The sequence below is a fragment of the Photinus pyralis genome, unplaced genomic scaffold (assembly GCF_008802855.1).
Source record: "Photinus pyralis isolate 1611_PpyrPB1 unplaced genomic scaffold, Ppyr1.3 Ppyr1.4_LG2, whole genome shotgun sequence".
In the NCBI taxonomy this organism is placed as follows: Eukaryota; Metazoa; Arthropoda; class Insecta; order Coleoptera; family Lampyridae; genus Photinus; species Photinus pyralis.
In genome coordinates, this window is record NW_022170403.1 from 28,498,905 (window position 1) to 28,516,405 (window position 17,501).

General features: G+C 36.1%; 1 protein-coding gene and 2 long non-coding RNA genes across 4 annotated transcripts; 1 reads left to right on the top strand and 2 right to left on the bottom strand.

Annotated features, from left to right (window-relative positions):
• Window positions 1-19: 19 nt before the first annotated feature.
• LOC116164228 (GTP-binding protein RHO1-like) lies at window positions 20-10,069 on the bottom strand. 2 transcript variants are annotated; one of them, XM_031478374.1, is made up of 4 exons: window positions 9,860-10,069; window positions 3,227-3,344; window positions 302-419; window positions 20-254 (listed from the first exon to the last, which is right to left on the bottom strand). In XM_031478374.1, exons 1-4 carry the CDS (start codon window positions 9,973-9,975, stop codon window positions 55-57), a joined length of 552 nt encoding a protein of 183 aa, XP_031334234.1. In that variant the 5' UTR covers window positions 9,976-10,069; the 3' UTR covers window positions 20-54. The 2 variants fall into 2 exon arrangements, with proteins under 2 accessions (XP_031334234.1, XP_031334233.1); XM_031478373.1 differs by lacking the exons at window positions 3,227-3,344; window positions 9,860-10,069 and adding exons at window positions 467-581; window positions 632-1,141.
• Window positions 6,555-7,151, top strand: LOC116164233. Its single transcript, XR_004143843.1, has 4 exons — window positions 6,555-6,666; window positions 6,716-6,795; window positions 6,849-6,957; window positions 7,017-7,151. It is a non-coding gene; the product is annotated as an uncharacterized LOC116164233 (long non-coding RNA).
• On the bottom strand, window positions 7,104-7,860 carry LOC116164232. Its single transcript, XR_004143842.1, has 3 exons — window positions 7,437-7,860; window positions 7,291-7,382; window positions 7,104-7,239 (listed from the first exon to the last, which is right to left on the bottom strand). It is a non-coding gene; the product is annotated as an uncharacterized LOC116164232 (long non-coding RNA).
• Window positions 10,070-17,501: the final 7,432 nt, after the last annotated feature.

Genomic DNA, 17,501 nt, shown 5'->3' on the forward strand with positions numbered 1-17,501 from the left:
GGATTAGGAGATGGGCGCATTACTCATAAATCTGATTAGATTATATTGTCGCAATCACATAATATTACATGGTCTCTTATTTCTACGCTTATATGCAAAAGATCGAGTATAAATATTAAGAGCTGTTGTGAAAACTTCCTTTATTCCGGTTCCGTCTTTGGAAGAGCACTCCAGAAACGCAGCCGCATGTAATTTCTCAGCCAACTGCTTGCCTTCGTTTGTCGATATTTTCGCCACTAAGTCACTCTTCGTACCTGTCACCATTAAAATTGCAAAGTATTGATCAATGCGCCAAACTCACCCACTAAAATAAATGGAATTCGGGATTGGTGCTTAGTAATTTCTGGGACCCACTTGCGCACCACGTGAAAAAAGGAGAGCTCATCGTCGACGGAGTAGCATACTAAGATCACCTTGGCCTAAAAGAACAAATGTAAGTGAAATATTCAGTGATAATTTTCTGCACATTTTTATACAAACACGACCTGATTGTCGTATAATCACTTCCGCTGGGACAATCAGTGATAAAGCCAGCTAGCGATAATTTGCTATCAACACTAAATGAAGTGGGATAAAATACTCTACAAATGTAGAACGAAGTAGCCTAAGGTATAAACAAATTCTGACTCACTCGCTTGGACCAGTTAAATCTTGGTAGGAACCACTTGTTTTCCATCTGATTAATGTAGTTTTTCCCACTTTGTTATCACCAACTACAACAATTTTGAGTAAGTTTTTTGATTGTTTCATCATGTGAAAGCAAAACAACAAAGAGATTCTGCACTGAAGGTCTTCGCAATTTATAGTCTAGTTTTAGATAAACACATCAGTTGCCTTCCTCTTTACGTGATTGTCCAGTAAGTCGCTTATTAATTGGCGATTATACAGCGTCCAAAAACAACTGTGCAGTAGAGAGGGCCGAAACATTTTCAATTTAAGGGTTGCTTGTATATCTTTTTAATATAATCGATCAGGGACATAGAAATATTTGACTCACAACAAGGTTTACAACCCCCGCAATCGAATAATGCTACGTAAATATGAGCGAATTTTTGAAACGGGGTGGAATTTTACTTATTCTTGCCAATTTCAGGGTTGCTTGTAGTTTTTTTTAATATAATCGATCAAATAAATAAAAATATTTGACTCACAACATAATTTACAACCCCCGCAATCGAATACTGCTACGTAAGTGAGAACGAATTTTCTTAAAAATTACGAATTTTACAAACGGAATGGTATTTTAAGTATACTTGGCAATTCAAGAGTTGCTTGTATATCCTTTTAATATAATCGATCAAAGACTTAGAAATATTTGACCCACAACAAGGTTTACAACCCCCGCAATAAAATAATGCTACGAAAATAAGAGTGAATTTTCCTAAAAAATGCGAGTTTTTGAAACGGGGTGGAATTTTACTTATACTTGTCAATTTCAGGGTTTCTTGTAGTTTTTTTTTAATATAATCGATCAAGGAAATAAAAATATTTGACTCACAACATAATTTACAACCCCCGCAATCGAATACTGCTACGTAAGAGCGAATTTTCTTAAAAAATATGAATTTTTGAAAGGGGATGGAATTTTTTATACTTGTCAATTTCAGGGTTGCTTGTGGTTTTTTTTTAATATAATCGATCAAAGAAATAAAAATATTTGACTCACAACATAATGTACAACCCCCGCAATCGAATACTGCTACGTAAGACCGAATTTTCTTAAAAATCACGAATTTTCCAAACGGAATGGTATTTTACGTTTATTGGGCAATTTAAGGGTTGCTTGTATATCCTTTTAATATAATCGATCAAAGACATAAATATTTCATTCACAACAAAGTTTACAACCCCCGCAATAGGATAATGCTACGAGAATAAGAGTGAATTTTCTTAAAAAATGCAAATTTTTGAAACGGGGTGGAATTTTACTTATACTTGTCAATTTCAGGGTTGCTTGTAGTTTTTTTTAATATAATCGATCAAGGAAATAAAAATATTTGACTCACAACATAATTTACAACCCCCGCAATCGAATAGTGCTACGTAAGTAAGAACGAATTTTCTTAAAAATTACGAATTTTACAAACGGAATGGTATTTTAAGTATACTTGGCAATTTAAGGTTTGCTTGTATATCCTTTTAACATAATCGATCAAAGACATAGAAATATTTGACCCACGTAGGTAAAGGTCAATTCACGTACCGAAAAACTACGAATCATAAAAGGCCGTTCTCGGTTTAATGCCCCATGGCCAATATGTACTGTACCTTCTAAATTCTCATATTTATTCATAATGAGTGCAACATTACCAAGATTCAAAAATAAGAAATAGGTAATAGAAACATGGTTTTTCCAGTTAAATTTAAGGTAATTTGCAAATGGCGTAAGGCCTTATCAGATAATACCCCAACTGTGGTTTAAAAAAAAGGTTTAATCATGTAATTAATTCTCATGTATCACTCCTTTCAAAACTGCATATCTACCCGTCCTCGTCTTCTCATATCAAAAACCCTCTAGATGGTCCATAAAAGATATTTGAGAAACAAAAACAATTTTTTTGCACTTTATACTTAGTTACATTTTTGGTAGAGAAATAAACTATGAACGTATTAAAAAATATTAAAAATTGTGCTAAATCCAGAATTTCCAATTTACATAGGTCTTGTATTTCATTTTTCCGATTTTGTGCATTTTTTCAAAAATTTCCTACCTCACACCATTAAATTGTAGTGAGAAAAAGTCGAATCACGGCAAAATTTGGTATTTAATTTTTGAAAAATTACCAATTTGCAATTCTGGAACCGAACACAAACGATTGACAGATTTTACATTATTTCGACGTGAAAATACATATGGGAGAGGGGGCATATAAAACCGTTTTTGCATTTATACACGTCAATAAATTTCCAGTGAAAGTGAAAATGTCACGCTTAAAGCATTGAATAAAAAATTGATTGACCTATTCCATGCTTAAAGTCAGAAATTAATGAGTTTTGAGGTTTTAAGTCAAAATTATCGGTTTATTGTTGAAATTTTAGGCCAAAAACATACTTATATTTATCTCCTAACCAAAACTGCATCTCTGGAAATTCTGTTCTGCATAATTTTGACTTAACTGACAGGAACAGGTCAAAACAGTCCTAGATCATAATTGGTAGCTTGGGGATGAAAGCGTGGGACGCTCCGCTTTCGTTAAAGAAGGCAGATAAAATCAACCGCACTTACGAGATTATAAGTTATTGGCCTCAGATCGTCATAATCTTCATCAGCAACAGTGTCAATCAGTACAGCTACTTCAGAAGTCTTGTCGTTGGTTACTGTGCTTTCGTACATGTATTCAGGGCTGCAACACAAAGGAATTGTTACTGGCAATTGTAAGTTGCAAAAATTCAGAAGAGGTTTTTTTTAGATCTCAGTTAGAGTGTTTTATTTTGAACTATATGTCCTCGAGGTCCGAAATTTGATTACACCGTACGTCCACCCGTCCGGCACTAGAACATACATAATCAAAAGTACCAAAGCGGTGACTTTCCATTTGATATGGTACTGGCACTGTTTAAGTATTTAAACAATGGCACTGGCTATGCCCAGTTTGAAATTCATGCAATTCGGTTCATAACTAACGAAGATATCAAAGGGGGCCTTCATCATTTTTTGGCTTACATTGCCAATTGGGCCCCCAATCTACAAAATATTGATAAAGAATCCACCTGCAAAATTTATCGTAATCCCAGGAAATTTAAATTTGTTGTTGAACACGTGACCCCGAAATAAGACTGAGGATCCGTAGTCAAAATAGTTATTTTCCTAACAAGTGAGTCCGAAACGAAAGCAGGATGTTGCCAAAACGAGCGTACGAATTTCGGTAGGTTCAGAATCACCTTCACGCCCATGTTACGAACAACTTTTTTCCTACAATCGTTTAAAAATTAATCAAATCGCGTGCGCAATGATCAATTCCCGCACTAGTGAGGAAATGTCAATAGATTGTAGGAAAAAGCATTCACTTAACGCTGGAGTGAAAATACCGGCTTAAATAAACAAATTGCTCCTTTCTGTGTATCAAAATAGTGTTCATACCCTCATATGAAATTTGTTGATAACGTTAAAGTATAACCAGGTGTTCTGTAGGTGCTTTAAAGGTTTAAAGGTCCGTTAAGCTATACTATACTAAGCCGTGAACTTTAAGCGTTTTTATAACATTGAAGCTTATTTTATCCGAATTCGTCTTTTATTATTATTATATCATGAAACAAAAAAGGTTTAGGTTTAGGTAGAAACCATGGTAATAGAATCAACAAAATTAGGTACAAACAATTAAGCAATGTACTTTAAGTAGTGTTTAAAGGACGTTATCATTGACTACGTACTTTATAAGAAACAATAAATTTTATAGATAACTTATGAAACGAGTTTAAAGAAGTCCAATTATAAATTTTAATAGAGGCTATTTTATATTCTTAAAAATCCACATATTTTTAAAAATATTAAATGTGCTTAGGTCTTTTTAGAAATACTTTTGAGAAAGTCTTATAATTATAGAAAAGTACTTGCAGCCTCAGAATTCTATTAGAAACTTTTTTGTTATTTTTACATTCTTCAATCGAAATACTCACCGCAAGCTTCTTAGTAAATATATTTTTATCTATTTAGGGTAGTGGAGTGGAAGCTCATCTTCGGTACTAAGAGTCCCTGGTTGGGGCATGGGATTTGTAAATGTATAGTGATTTTGGGATGGGCTAGTAGAGCACCTTGGGCTGAAAGTCCACGCACTTAAGAATAAAGGAAATTAAGGTAAAATTTTTCCATTTAGGTCATACCTTTAACATTGAAGAGGTCATGTTGGAACCGCCATTGTAGATAATAATAATAAAATGTATACCAATTGATTGATTTTTCTGTTATATACACCTAGGGATGGAACCGAGCCGATCCGAGAAAAACTTTTTGTAAACTCGGCTCTAAAAAAATAAGTATAGCTCGACACACAACTTGGCTCGTTTTCGAGGCGAGTGTTCTCAAGCCGTGCCTAACTAAATAACAATGGAATATACAATTGAAAATTGAAAGTTAAAAAATTTTGATCATCCAGTAATCTTATAGTCCGGGAAATGAAGGTTTTACCCTGGCAGTTTCTTCAAAATGAATCGATTAACTTGAAATTTTGACAGTAGGTAGGGAATAGCCTGAGGATCAAAAATCTATATCATGCCAAAAGGCGCTTTCGCCCTGGGGGTGCTTGGCACTCCAACTCGGGGAAGGTAATTTTTTATTGTAACAGGAATAGGTAGAAACATTAATTTTAAACAAAAAGTGTACATTTTTTTCGGAAAGTTAATACTTCTCCAGTTATTGGCGAATGAAAGAGTTTCTCATAGAAAAGATCAATGTTTTTAATTGGGTATTCGCGAAAAACTCGAAAAGTATGCATTAAAAGCAGAAGCAGAACAAAATGGTCGCTTATAAAAAACAAAGAAAATGGTTTTTTAATACGTGCTGTATGACCAATACGAACCGAGTTGCGGCTTGTTAAAGGTTAGCTCTTGTTCGTCAAACGCTAAATTAGTAAGTTTCACAGTCAAATATCGCCAAACCTATGCATTTTTCCAAAAATCTTGTAGAATATTCTTTTATTTTAAAACACATTTCTTCTTTTTTTTAAAAACAAACTTTAGCATAAAAATTAAGTGACTTACGTTGAAAATAAGGTAGATCTGTACTTTTTTCAGCGAAAAAATCAGAGCAGGCAACCCCTTATTACCATCCTAATTGCAATTAGTCCTGCCCCTTTTCCAGTTTTCTTTAATTACGTATTATTAGTACCCTCTAGAAGTGTGACCAGTTTAAAAGTCTTAATTTTGAAATAATTCAAGTTAAAAGTGAAAAATGAATTTCTGCAGTTTTGTGAAAAACGCCCTTCGCTCCAAAATAACTGGAGGTAAAAATAAAAATTGCTACAGCATCCAATTGTAGCATTTTTAATTCCAAATATTTTCCTCGCCGGTAATTTTCGGTACGACAAAACTGAAGTGAGATATAGACGTTTAAAACGTGTATTTATATGGGAGCACTACCTTGTTTTAGCCCTTTAAGCTCACCTCATTTTAAAACTAAGCGTTTGATGTAAATAGCCTTGTAGCGTTTGCAAAAACCTACAAAATGGTTTTTTATACAGTCTATCATAAAAAATAAAGGAGCTATGATTAAAGAACGAATCACAATTTTTTTCGAGACATTTTGAAAGCACAAATCGGAGCATGATGATCTACATGACGCGTATATATTTCGTATATACACATTAGAAACTTTTATACACACTTACTTCCATTCCATACACCATGTATATACAGGGCGATTCAAGAAGAATATAACTACCTTTAAATTCTGAATATAATGGAGTCATGTTAAAAGACGAGGTGCGTTTAGTAGGATATAATTAGGAGGTGAATATATTTCGACAGAACCCGTCAATTTATGTAGTCGATACCTCTAAAAAAAAGTATCACGAAAATTTATATACTACCATAGTGCAACGAATCTACACAATGATACTACAGACGAGCATGAGAAACTATTCCAAATATCGGCGGGTAATGATACCCACCTCTCCAGGCGTGATTCCTAGCAGCTTCGGTTGCCTCGTTACTCTGCCGATCAGATGTTCGGTAAGAAAACTCAACCTTGTTTCAATACATATAATAAATAAGCAAATAGGTAGCTAAAATCAGATGCTGCATGGGTACATAACAAACAACAAAGCAAAACTGCGGCAACAATAAAATATTCGTTAACCGGTAAGTATATAAGATTATAACAATAATAAACAGACAACGTACCTACTGTACAGATCACATAGGCGTGCTGATATGCTTGATAAGTATGGCCATACCCTTAACAAAAGTACTTACGGGTTTGAACTTACAGGGAGTAATGTAGTTGCAGTCTAGCTTGCCTTGGTAAGTTATTTGAGTATTTTATTTATCCTATTGAAGTAGCTTCTGAGACGGTTGTACAGTTCCAGATGGCCATTCAGCCCACTAGATGGCGTGGACCAGGCGACACCACTTTCTAATACGGGGTGACGATAAAAGCTGGTAGGCGGTGTACAATTAACACCCACCGATCGCAGGTAAACAATCTTCAACAATCACAGCCAAGCCAAACATATGCATTCCATTTACCGATTCCCAGTTTGAAGGTAATTTATTAAATTAGACAAATAATACAAAAAAAAAACCCTAAAAGGTCAAAAGAATAAGTCTTTGGAATTTCAAAGCCTCAAGCCGTACCTGTACAATTTTCGGAAATATCCCTACGTTGACCAATTTCAACCAATAAGCAGTGCAATACACGTACAGGGTTTTTTCCCAATCCAGTCAGCCTTAAAAGAACGAACATCGTTACCAATCTACAATGTGTACAAAATGGCGCTTACCTCAGAACGTTAAGCGATAACAAAACCACACTAAAGGTGAAGAATTGCCCAAAATAAACGTATCCACAATGATACACGGCAATACCAATTACTATCGCTTTTCGTAATTAACCCAGAAGACTGGAGTACTGACAAATTTCCAATAATTAAGGATTTAACGATTTTCTCAAACATGGGAGTGCCACAACGGTCGGTGATCAAAAAGGAAGGATTTTCAACGTTATTATCGGTTTTGAAGATACCGGCTCTGACCTAAAGACCTCCAAAAATTCCTCAGATAAACCAACATAGACGTTCCCTACATTGACAAACATGGCAGGCCGCTTACAGCCCTTAAATTGATGACTGGATCCTATAATAAGTAAACTACTAACCTAGCAAAACAGTTGCTTGCGTAAAAACAGTAGCCAACGGGAACAAATGATTAACAACGAAATTCCTAATGTCTCCGCCACTGGAGATCAATAACTACAATCTACATTCACAAGTATACTATTCTCCGCTACATGCGTGCATAACAAAACCTCTAACCGTACTTCATTATGTACAATTATATTTTTCTATTTGTGGGACTTGTTCAAAAATTTAACCGTTACAAAAGTCCAAAAAGTGAACATGTGTGCAAATGAGAAATTTCCGAATAAAACTCCAAAAAATGGATTTATAAAAAATTAAAGTTTAACATCAAAAACTTAATAACGCTGGCGAAGTCCCAAACGCTGTGAAATTTTGAAAAATTCAGGAAGTAAGGGTAGTAAATAGGGCAACCGTAACGTATAAGTGAATCTTTATGACCTAGGATACTCTCTGCGCAAACCATAATCCGTAATGAGTCAATGCATGAATCAATACATTTTTTACGATTTCATCTGGAGGTATGTGATTAATAAGCGGAATTTTGACTTTAAACCAGTAATTTAAATAAATTAAGATCTTAAACTCTAAATGTTAACGGAAATTCCACTGAATGTCGACTTTTCCACTGAAATTTGCAAAGAATACCACACTCTAAATTGTAAAAAAGTGTAAATAATTCCATTGTTAACCCCGAAAGCTTATACTCAAGGGTTAGTAAGATTCATCAACATGCTACGATGTTAAACTACTTTAAAAGCTTAAAATTAGAAGAATTTTAACTAAAAAGACGAAATTTATCAAAAGCCTGACTGAAAGTCTCAATACTCAGACGTCAAAGTTAAACTCGAAATTTAACAAAATTTCCATTTTACGCTTAAAATTGGCTATAATTTAGACTCGAAATACAGATAGGATTTTCCCATTCTAAAACCGAAAAGTTAGGAAATTTATCATAATTTTCCCATTTTACTGGAACTTAAAATGTAAGAAAAACTTAATTTTGAACCTGTAAGTTAATAAAACTCCAAGCTTCCAAATTTCGACATTAAGCTGAAAGTGTCAATTTGATTTTGGTAATGAGCAAAGAATCTGAATTAAATTTGAAATAGAACTAAATGTCTACTTAAGATTTTAATAGAAATTCGGCTATTTTCCCGACTACAATTTAGCATAATTACATTCAAAGATGTAGGATTTAAAAACAAGTTTAGCAAATTTTTTTGTTAAACGTGACATGTAACAAAATTCCCCGAAAGAAAATCGCATTTCATCTTCAGGTGAAGGACAAAATTGAGTAGAATTTCGAAATTTTATTAAATTTAAGTCGAAATTCTGCAACATTTTGGCTATAATGTATAAATATCGACCTTATCCCCCAAATTCTGCCTAGCAAACTGGATATTTTACAAAATTAAACTTAAAATTTTGAAAGATCTAATTTTAAACCCGATATTGAGAAAATTCTGGTGTTCACCTCGGCAACTAGTATTTTGACTCGAAAATTCAGAACTTAAAGGTTCATATAAAAGTTACGATCCTTCTCAAGTTTGTCTTTATAGTCTGGTTATGTTAACGGTTTAACAGAATCCCTACCTTAAGGTTATTCAGTTTATAATTTAACAAAATTTCATACTTTTTGTCTATTTGTCAGTGCGATAATTTGGAACGATTTTTTAATTCCGGAGTTCGTAGATGAACAAAATCGTATTGAACAACAAATTTCAAAATTAGTACTTATATGGAATAATAGTTTCCGATCGATGTAAAATGCGGTAAATTTGTCATTTTTTAATTTCCTTTAAGTTTCAAAACGTGTAGATATTTTTCATAGCAATTTTCAATTGCTATTGTGTAGGAGTCGATAAATATAAATAAGCAGAAATCAAATCTCAGTCTTTTACTGTTATCATGTACGAGTACATAGTACACAAATTGAAACCAAGTTTCTGTTTAAGATTTTGGTACTTTCAAAAGAATCAGGTAATGGTATTAGTTATAATGAGTACATCGCACATCAAAGACAAACGAAACTTAATTTCCGTAATACTGAAATCTTAAAAACTTACACAATTGGAGGGAAACTGTTCGGATTATAATCCTTAAATTCTCCTTTGGCATATCTGCGCAACAGTGACGACTTGCCAACATTTCTATCACCAATTATCACAATTTTAAAAGTCATTTTCTCCAAAAATCCTTTATTTTTCTGCTCGAACACTTAAAACGAGTGCGGTAGGAAATTCATGACTGATTTTATCAGCGGATGTCGGGATTTCCCCTATTTCATTGCTCTGTTTTCGTTTTTCAAGTAAATGTTTGTTCGATAAAGTTTCGTTTCGGGATTGAAAAAATGAGCTATTTAAAGGAATAAATATACGGCCCTTGGTGTTGTTTACTAATCGGCCAAATTTTCTTGTGGCGACATCTACTGAAGGCGGGGGATGTAAACAGATACGCTTCCTACTGTTTTCTCTTTAAGTTTTTCATGTAGTCTACACGAAATGCGCGGTGGTAAAAAGAACTGGATCTAGGTGGCGCTTGCTATGCATTTTGAAACAGTAGCAACTCCCTGTAGTTACTTTCAACGCCAACTTTACTCCTGTAACTCACAGGAAGTAGGTGCCTTTAAATATACAGTACGTCTACATTTTACCTTTTTCTTACCTACCTAATAAAATGTTAGTGCTTATTATGCTGTAACCATTTTCAGAATTTTTCATTACAGAAAACTAAATATCGCATCCAATATCGGTTTTCAGATATGAAAACACGGTCTTTCCATGTAAAATTACAGTTGCCAGAAAAATCATACCAGCTATGAACTAATTCAGAATTCGCAAAATTTTAAGAATCTAAGAAAGATTCCGTGGGATAGATAGTGTACATGCAAGGAAGATGTCGTTGCATCCAGTTTCTCCTTCGGTTTCAGAAATTCTTTTAGCGAAAATGTTCAACGTTTTCAGAGTAGATGGCGCTAAGCTAATAGGGAAAAGCGTAACTTGCATCTGGCATCAATATTAAAGTTTTAAGGGCCTTTTTTACGATACTTAAATTTTACGTTTTCGATAAACTCAAAAGTTTTGATGTTTAGACACATATCTCTCAAACGTCAATAAAATGCAAAAATCTCGAAACGTTCTCTGGGGTTATTGGAGTTCCATATCATCCCCAATTCGATTTAGTTTTTATGTGGCGGTTGTAAAGATTACGTCAACAGAATTTGAATCAATTCACTTCCTTTTAGCATATTTTTAGTTCAAATGTTGGGGTACGATAAGCATTCAGTAACAGTAAAGGATTTTTATTGAAAAGGCTTCCAACAAATGACTGGAGATTAAGCTGATTCTATTATTCTGTTGTTATCAATCCTTTCTTCATTAAAAAATACATTAAATAAAATATGGTTACGGTAGACGTATAAATTAATAGTAATAATAATGGTCATTTATTGAAGGATAACACTGTACATACTAATAAACAGAATTCATGACTATATTAAATAGGAAATAAAAAACTAACGTCAGAGATTTATGAATAGGAAGTTTCATAATCTGCTCTTCCACTTAACCCTAATACTTAACAATAATTTTTATTGAAAGAAAGAATACGTCCCGAGTACAAAATTGAAATTATATTAATTAATTTAATATGAATTAGTTGGTTGTTTAACTGATTAGTGGCGTGCCATTTGCAATAAATGGCAATAATAATTTATAGATGAAGAAGAGAGGAAGTTAATTAATAAAAAAGAGAAAAATATCAAGATAAATAAAAAACAAAAATAAAAGAAATTTTAAGATCCTTTATCCGGAAGCGCGACATTTATTCTTCCATAGAAATTGTTCACTTTTTCTTCTTAAAAGAAGATACATAAATTAATTTTGATTAATGCGGAAAATCCAGGATGGAAACGGCTTGGGATTGGTTCTCAAGTAAACTTGCCACCTGATAAATTCAGCCCCGAAATATTTGCATAATGTTCGATTCTGAATTGCTAGTCTCCATGGAAAAAATCGACCCCTAATGCCAAGTGGAAAATTCATCGCCGAAATAGTGGCATCAATAACATTCGCTAATTAGGGAACTTTTACCTCCAAGAAAACCTATCTTCGGTAAATTCGTCCCTCAAGGAAACTCAAGAAGAATATGACTTTTGAAGCAAGTTTTTAGAGCGATTTTTCTGTGGTGAATATTTTAGAAGTGAATGTACCATAATTATATTCCAAATAAACCCTCAAAGATACTCCTGTTCTCTATCTTTCAATACTACTGTGCTTTTTCTTGTTTATATTGATCGGATTTCTCCTTTTTCCGATACAATCTATTGTCTAAGTAACAGAGGTTGGGTTTGTATGGGGATATTTAGGGGACCGGTTTCTTGAGGATTTTAATTATGGGGAGGGGAAATTTTTTCGATTTCCTTGACCCTTGGGCAGTATTGGGGATGCTGGCTACCTTTTTTTTTACCCAAACATTTTGTTTTGTGTGGATGCGAAGGAAGGCCAGGTCGGACCTTTTCTGTGGTTTTTCTGAACTGGCCTTTTTTACACCTGTCCAGCTATATCATTTAGGTGTAAGTCTGTTTTGGTGATGGGGGGTTGTTCAGTTTCCTTTGGTGTATAGATGACTCGATTGGCTTGGAATTGAAGGGGGTGTGATGTTTTAGGGGCGCGATGACTTTAACATGCGGGGTGGGTTTTCAAGATTTCAGTTTTGTACTTTTTATTTTTAGATCGTCGGAAAACTTTGAAAGTTTCCCTCCTGTCGGAGGAGAGAGGGGGTGTAACGATTTATCATCAATTTATGGAATTTAACAACGCAATTTGAGCGTATTTGGCGGTGTATTTTCTTTCTTTTCTTTCCTTTATAAGTCGTATCGAAATACACGTGGCTTAATTAAATAAATGGCTGAAGGCGTAAGGTAGAACGGATGAAATTTTAATTGCCATCTTCCGTATATATTGATCTTTGGAGATTGGATTCATAATTTGGGGATTTCGAAGTAATTAGTGGGGACGATTTACCTATACTCCTAGTGAGGATATAACTTTGCGTTTTTCTTTTCTTATCGTAACTACCGCCCTTTTGCATTTCGTGTATTTAAAGTGCACCTTCTTTATGTCGGTTGCAATTTGTTGTAATGCAATTTCCATCGACCATTGTTACTTCATTTACGATTAGCCTTCTTATATAAGAGGTATGTAGATTTTAGGTTTTCAAAGAAGAGGGGTTACCTTTGATTTCTTTTAGGGTTCAAACTTTAGTTCAGTTTTAACTTCAATTTCAAGCTCCGGACACGTCTTACGTTATACAGGGTGGCGCAATGGGTATTGATGGTTTTAGGAGTGTTATTATGCCTATACTAATTAAATGACTAAGGTCAGAAACATATTGTAACGGAAATGCTGCAGACATGACGTCGCCTTTGGCGCTCTGGAATTTTCTACGCGTATTCGAGAATGTACTGGACTTACATTGCTTGGGTGTATAAATGGTTGCGGACCGAACATCGCGGCAGTCTACTACCGAGAACGAGTACGTAAACATCGAGCGCGGAAATATAAATTGCGACGTGTGAGTGATATAAATAATCGATATAAATTGTACGGATTTTATAGTGTTTTAGTTCTGTTTAATAAATATTGATATAAATCGAACCCGAATTTATAAATAACGTTACATTGGTGTCAGAAGTGGGATTAATTAAATTAATTAAAAGTAAGATTAAATTAAGTGCTTGTGCTTGTGTATGCCTGTAACAAGATCTGCTGCCGCTAAAATGGAAGAAACGATGCTCAATTTGCTCCAGCAAATCCAAAATGGCCAACAGGTGTTGCAACAAGAAATGAAAAGCACCCAAGAGAAGTTCGAGAAGTTGGAAGAAAATTCTAGAAAGATTAATGAAGAAAATTCTAGAAATATTCAAGAGAAGTTGGAAGAAAATTCTAGAAATTTTGAAGAGAAATTATAGAAAATGGAAGAAAATTCTAGAAATATTCAAGAGAAGTTCGAGAAGATGGAGGAAAATTCTAGAAAGATTAATGAAGAAAATTCTAGAAATATTCAAGAAAAGTTCGAGAAGTTGGAAGAAAATTCTAGAAATTTTGAAGAGAAGTTCGAGAAAATGGAAGAAAATTCTAGAAATATTCAAGAGAAGTTCGAGAAGATGGAGGAAAATTCTAGAAGGATTAATGAAGAAAATTCTAGAAATATTCAAGAGAAGTTCGAGAAGTTGGAAGAAAATTCTAGAAAGATTATCGAAGAAGTCTCTACATCAATTGAAGAAAAAGTTGAAGATAGAATTACGGAAGTTTCCAAAACATTTAAAGCAACATTCGTCGAGATTGAGCACAAGTATGAAGAGCTGCGCGAGCAATTCTTGCGACTGACTACGGAAGAGCGTACTAGTAGTGCCCCAGATGAATTACTGATGGACCGTCTTCTTGAGGTGCCACAGTCTACTCATTACAAGAAGGTCGACCCAGAAACAAATACAAGAGTAGAAGGCGACGTTCAGCAAGCCCGAGTAAAGCCACCTACTTTTGATGGTAAGATTCCTTGGACCACGTACGTTCGACAGTTTGAAGCAGCGGCTGCGGCAAATAAATGGACTCTTCAAGACAAAACTACAGCCCTGATTCTTGCTCTGAGAGGAGATGCTCTGGATGTGTTGCGGACCATCCCCGAGGATCAACAGAACTTCCAACAAATAGTAGCGCGACTCGAAATGCGATATGGCGATAAACACCTTCAGCAAGTTTACTATGCCCAAGTCAAAAACCGAATGCAGAAACCTGGAGAAAGTTTGCAGGAACTTGAAGCGGACATCGCTAGACTGATTCGATTGGCATACCCTACGGCACCGGAGAGCTTTCTTGATCAACTGGCTGTACAAACATTTATCGATGCCGTTCGTGATGGAGATGCTGGCTAGGCACGCTAGCTTTGGCCCATGCGTTAGAATTGAGAAAAGCTAGTCATGGAAGTGCGCGAGTACGTATGGTGGAACCTCGCAGTGAGAGCCGGGTAAGAACCATCGAAGAGGAAGGTGGCTCTGAAAGTTTTGAAGAAAAGGTCAGTAAAGTAGTGGAAGAGAAGGTCAATAAAGCAATACAGTCACTGGCAAAGAAACGTGAACCACGATGTTGGAATTGCGGCGAGATTGGACACGTTCGCCGCAACTGCCAAAAAACCATTACAGCAGCCGGAAAACTAAGAAAGGTCGACAGGAAGGGGCTATCGTCGACCTGCAGAAACAAAGCCCCGATCTTCACTGTAAACATTACGTCGTCTGGAAAAGTTCTGAGCCTGTACATCGATGGCCGAGTTAATGGAGAAGACAGATCCTTGCTAGTAGACACAGGTGCAACAAGAACTATTGCAAGACCAGAGTTATTGAAGAATCATTCTCGGATCTCATCTTCGACCGTGCAGTTAAAAACAGCAACTGGTGAAAGAATAAAAACGCACGGAGAAATACAAATGTCTGTCACCATCGGAAAGACCACCATCAATCACCAGGTGCTAATTGCTGATATTTCTGATCAATTCATCTTGGGGATGGATCTTCTTAAGAAACTCGGAGCTGTGTTGGACGTGAAAAAGGGCGTGTTAAAGGTCGGCGATGAAGAACTCCCTTTCCATGAAGACAAAGAAGATGTCATCCGCCTGTTAACCACTCATGACGTCATTATACCCGGACTTAGTGAAAAAATTATAATGACCACTTTAGATGGATATTGTCGCCAGGGAAGCCTACGGATAGTCGAAGCACTAAACCAAAAGGAATTTCTAGTGGCTAGGGCTCTGGTAAAAGTTCAAAATGGCGTTCCGATTCGAATTATGAATTTGAAAGATAGTCCTGTTAAGCTAAGCAAACGAACTGCAGTTGGACAGTGTGTGCCCATCTCGGCTATTCGCTTTGTGAAATCGGAAAATCTATCTAAAGGAAAGTATCCAAGAGAGCTGATAGATATGGTCATTAAAAACACTCCAGATTTGGACAATAGACAACGACAAAAGGTGAAAAATATGCTTGTGGAATTTCGGGATGTGTTCGCGGTACGCGACCAGGACAAGGGCAAGACAAGCATAGTCACCCATAAAATAAATACTGGCAATTCCCAACCGATTAGACAACAGCCAAGGCGACTCCCATTGGCTAAACGAGACGAAGCGGAAGAGATTATTAGAGACATGAGAAAACAAGGTATCATCGAGCCATCGAATAGTCCTTGGTCATCACCGATAGTGCTTGTAAAGAAGAAGGATGGCTCCACAAGATTTTGCGTTGACTACCGTCTATTAAATTCGGTCACCAAGAAAGATAGCTATCCGCTGCCAAGAATAGACGACACCTTGGACACTCTATCTGGAGCCCAATGGTTTTCCACACTCGACCTAAAGAGTGGTTATTGGCAAGTGGGGATGGAATCGACAGACCGAGAGAAGACCGCGTTTTCTATAGGCTCTGGACTTTGGCAATTCACAGTAATGCCTTTTGGATTGTGTAATGCCCCCGCGACGTTTGAGAGACTTATGGAAGCAGTTCTAAGGGGACTAACGTGGCAGACATGTCTGGTATATTTGGATGATGTAATTGTCGTAGGAAAAACTTTTGAAGAACACCTAAAGAACCTGAGAGAGGTGTTTGGACGACTACGAGATGCCAATTTAAAACTAAGTCCCAAGAAATGCTTTATGTTCCAAAAAGAAGTTAAATATTTGGGGCACATCGTATCTCGTGATGGTGTTACAGCTGACCCAGAGAAGATTATAGCGATTCAAGAGTGGGCGATTCCTGAGAACAAGCACGAGATTCGAAGTTTCCTCGGTTTGTGCACCTATTATAAACGATTCGTGAAAGGATTTGCCAACATTGCCAAACCATTAATAAAGTGACAGAAGAAGGCAATGAGTACGAATGGAGTGAAGACTGTCAAAGAGCTTTCGAACATCTCCGGCAGGCTCTTACTAGCGCACCTATCCTTGGCTACCCCAGAAATGAAGGAAAGTTTGTGCTAGATACCGATGCCAGTAACACCGCCATTGGAGCTGTTCTCTCTCAATTGCAAGACGGACAGGAAAGAGTCATTGCCTATTTCAGCAAAGTACTGTCAAAACCCGAGAGGAATTATTGTGTGACTAGGCGAGAGCTCCTGGGTGTGGTAAAGGCATGCGAACATTTCCATAAGTACCTTTACGGCCGCAAGTTCCTGATAAGGACAGACAATGCAGCGCTAAAGTGGCTCTTGCAGTTCCGAAACCCAGAAGGACAGGTGGCAAGATGGTTAGAACATCTTCAGGAATATGACTACGACATTGAACACAGGGCTGGAAAAGTTCACAATAATGCAGACGCTTTGTCAAGAAGACCGTGCAAGGACAACTGCACACATTGTTCTAGAATAGAAGACAAGATTGGCCATCTGCGACGAACAACTGTAGAGAGTGAGGAGTGGAAGCCAAGCGAAATCAAAACGGCCCAAGAAAACGACCCAAGTTTAAAAACTGTTCTGAATTGGATACGCCACGGACAAAGACCAGACTGGCAAGACATTAGTGCCACAAGTCCTGAAGTAAAGAGTTATTGGGGCCAATGGAATAGCCTGACTCTGAAAGACAACCTGTTGTATAGGACCCTTGAAAGTGAAGATGGCACCGAATCGACGCTGCAATTAATAGTACTAGAAGCAAAGTGTCGGAAGT

What these genes read in the sequence shown, in the direction of transcription:
- LOC116164228 (XM_031478373.1), bottom strand. Translation starts at nt 753, where the DNA reads ATGATGAAACAATCAAAAAACTTACTCAAAATTGTTGTAGTTGGTGAT. An exon ending in GATTTAACTGGTCCAAGCGA is followed by an intron (nt 582 to 631) that starts GTGAGTCAGAAT and finishes CTACATTTGTAG; the next exon opens with AGTATTTTATCCCACTTCAT. An exon ending in GGTCGTGTTTGTATAAAAAT is followed by an intron (nt 420 to 466) that starts GTGCAGAAAATT and finishes TTGTTCTTTTAG; the next exon opens with GCCAAGGTGATCTTAGTATG.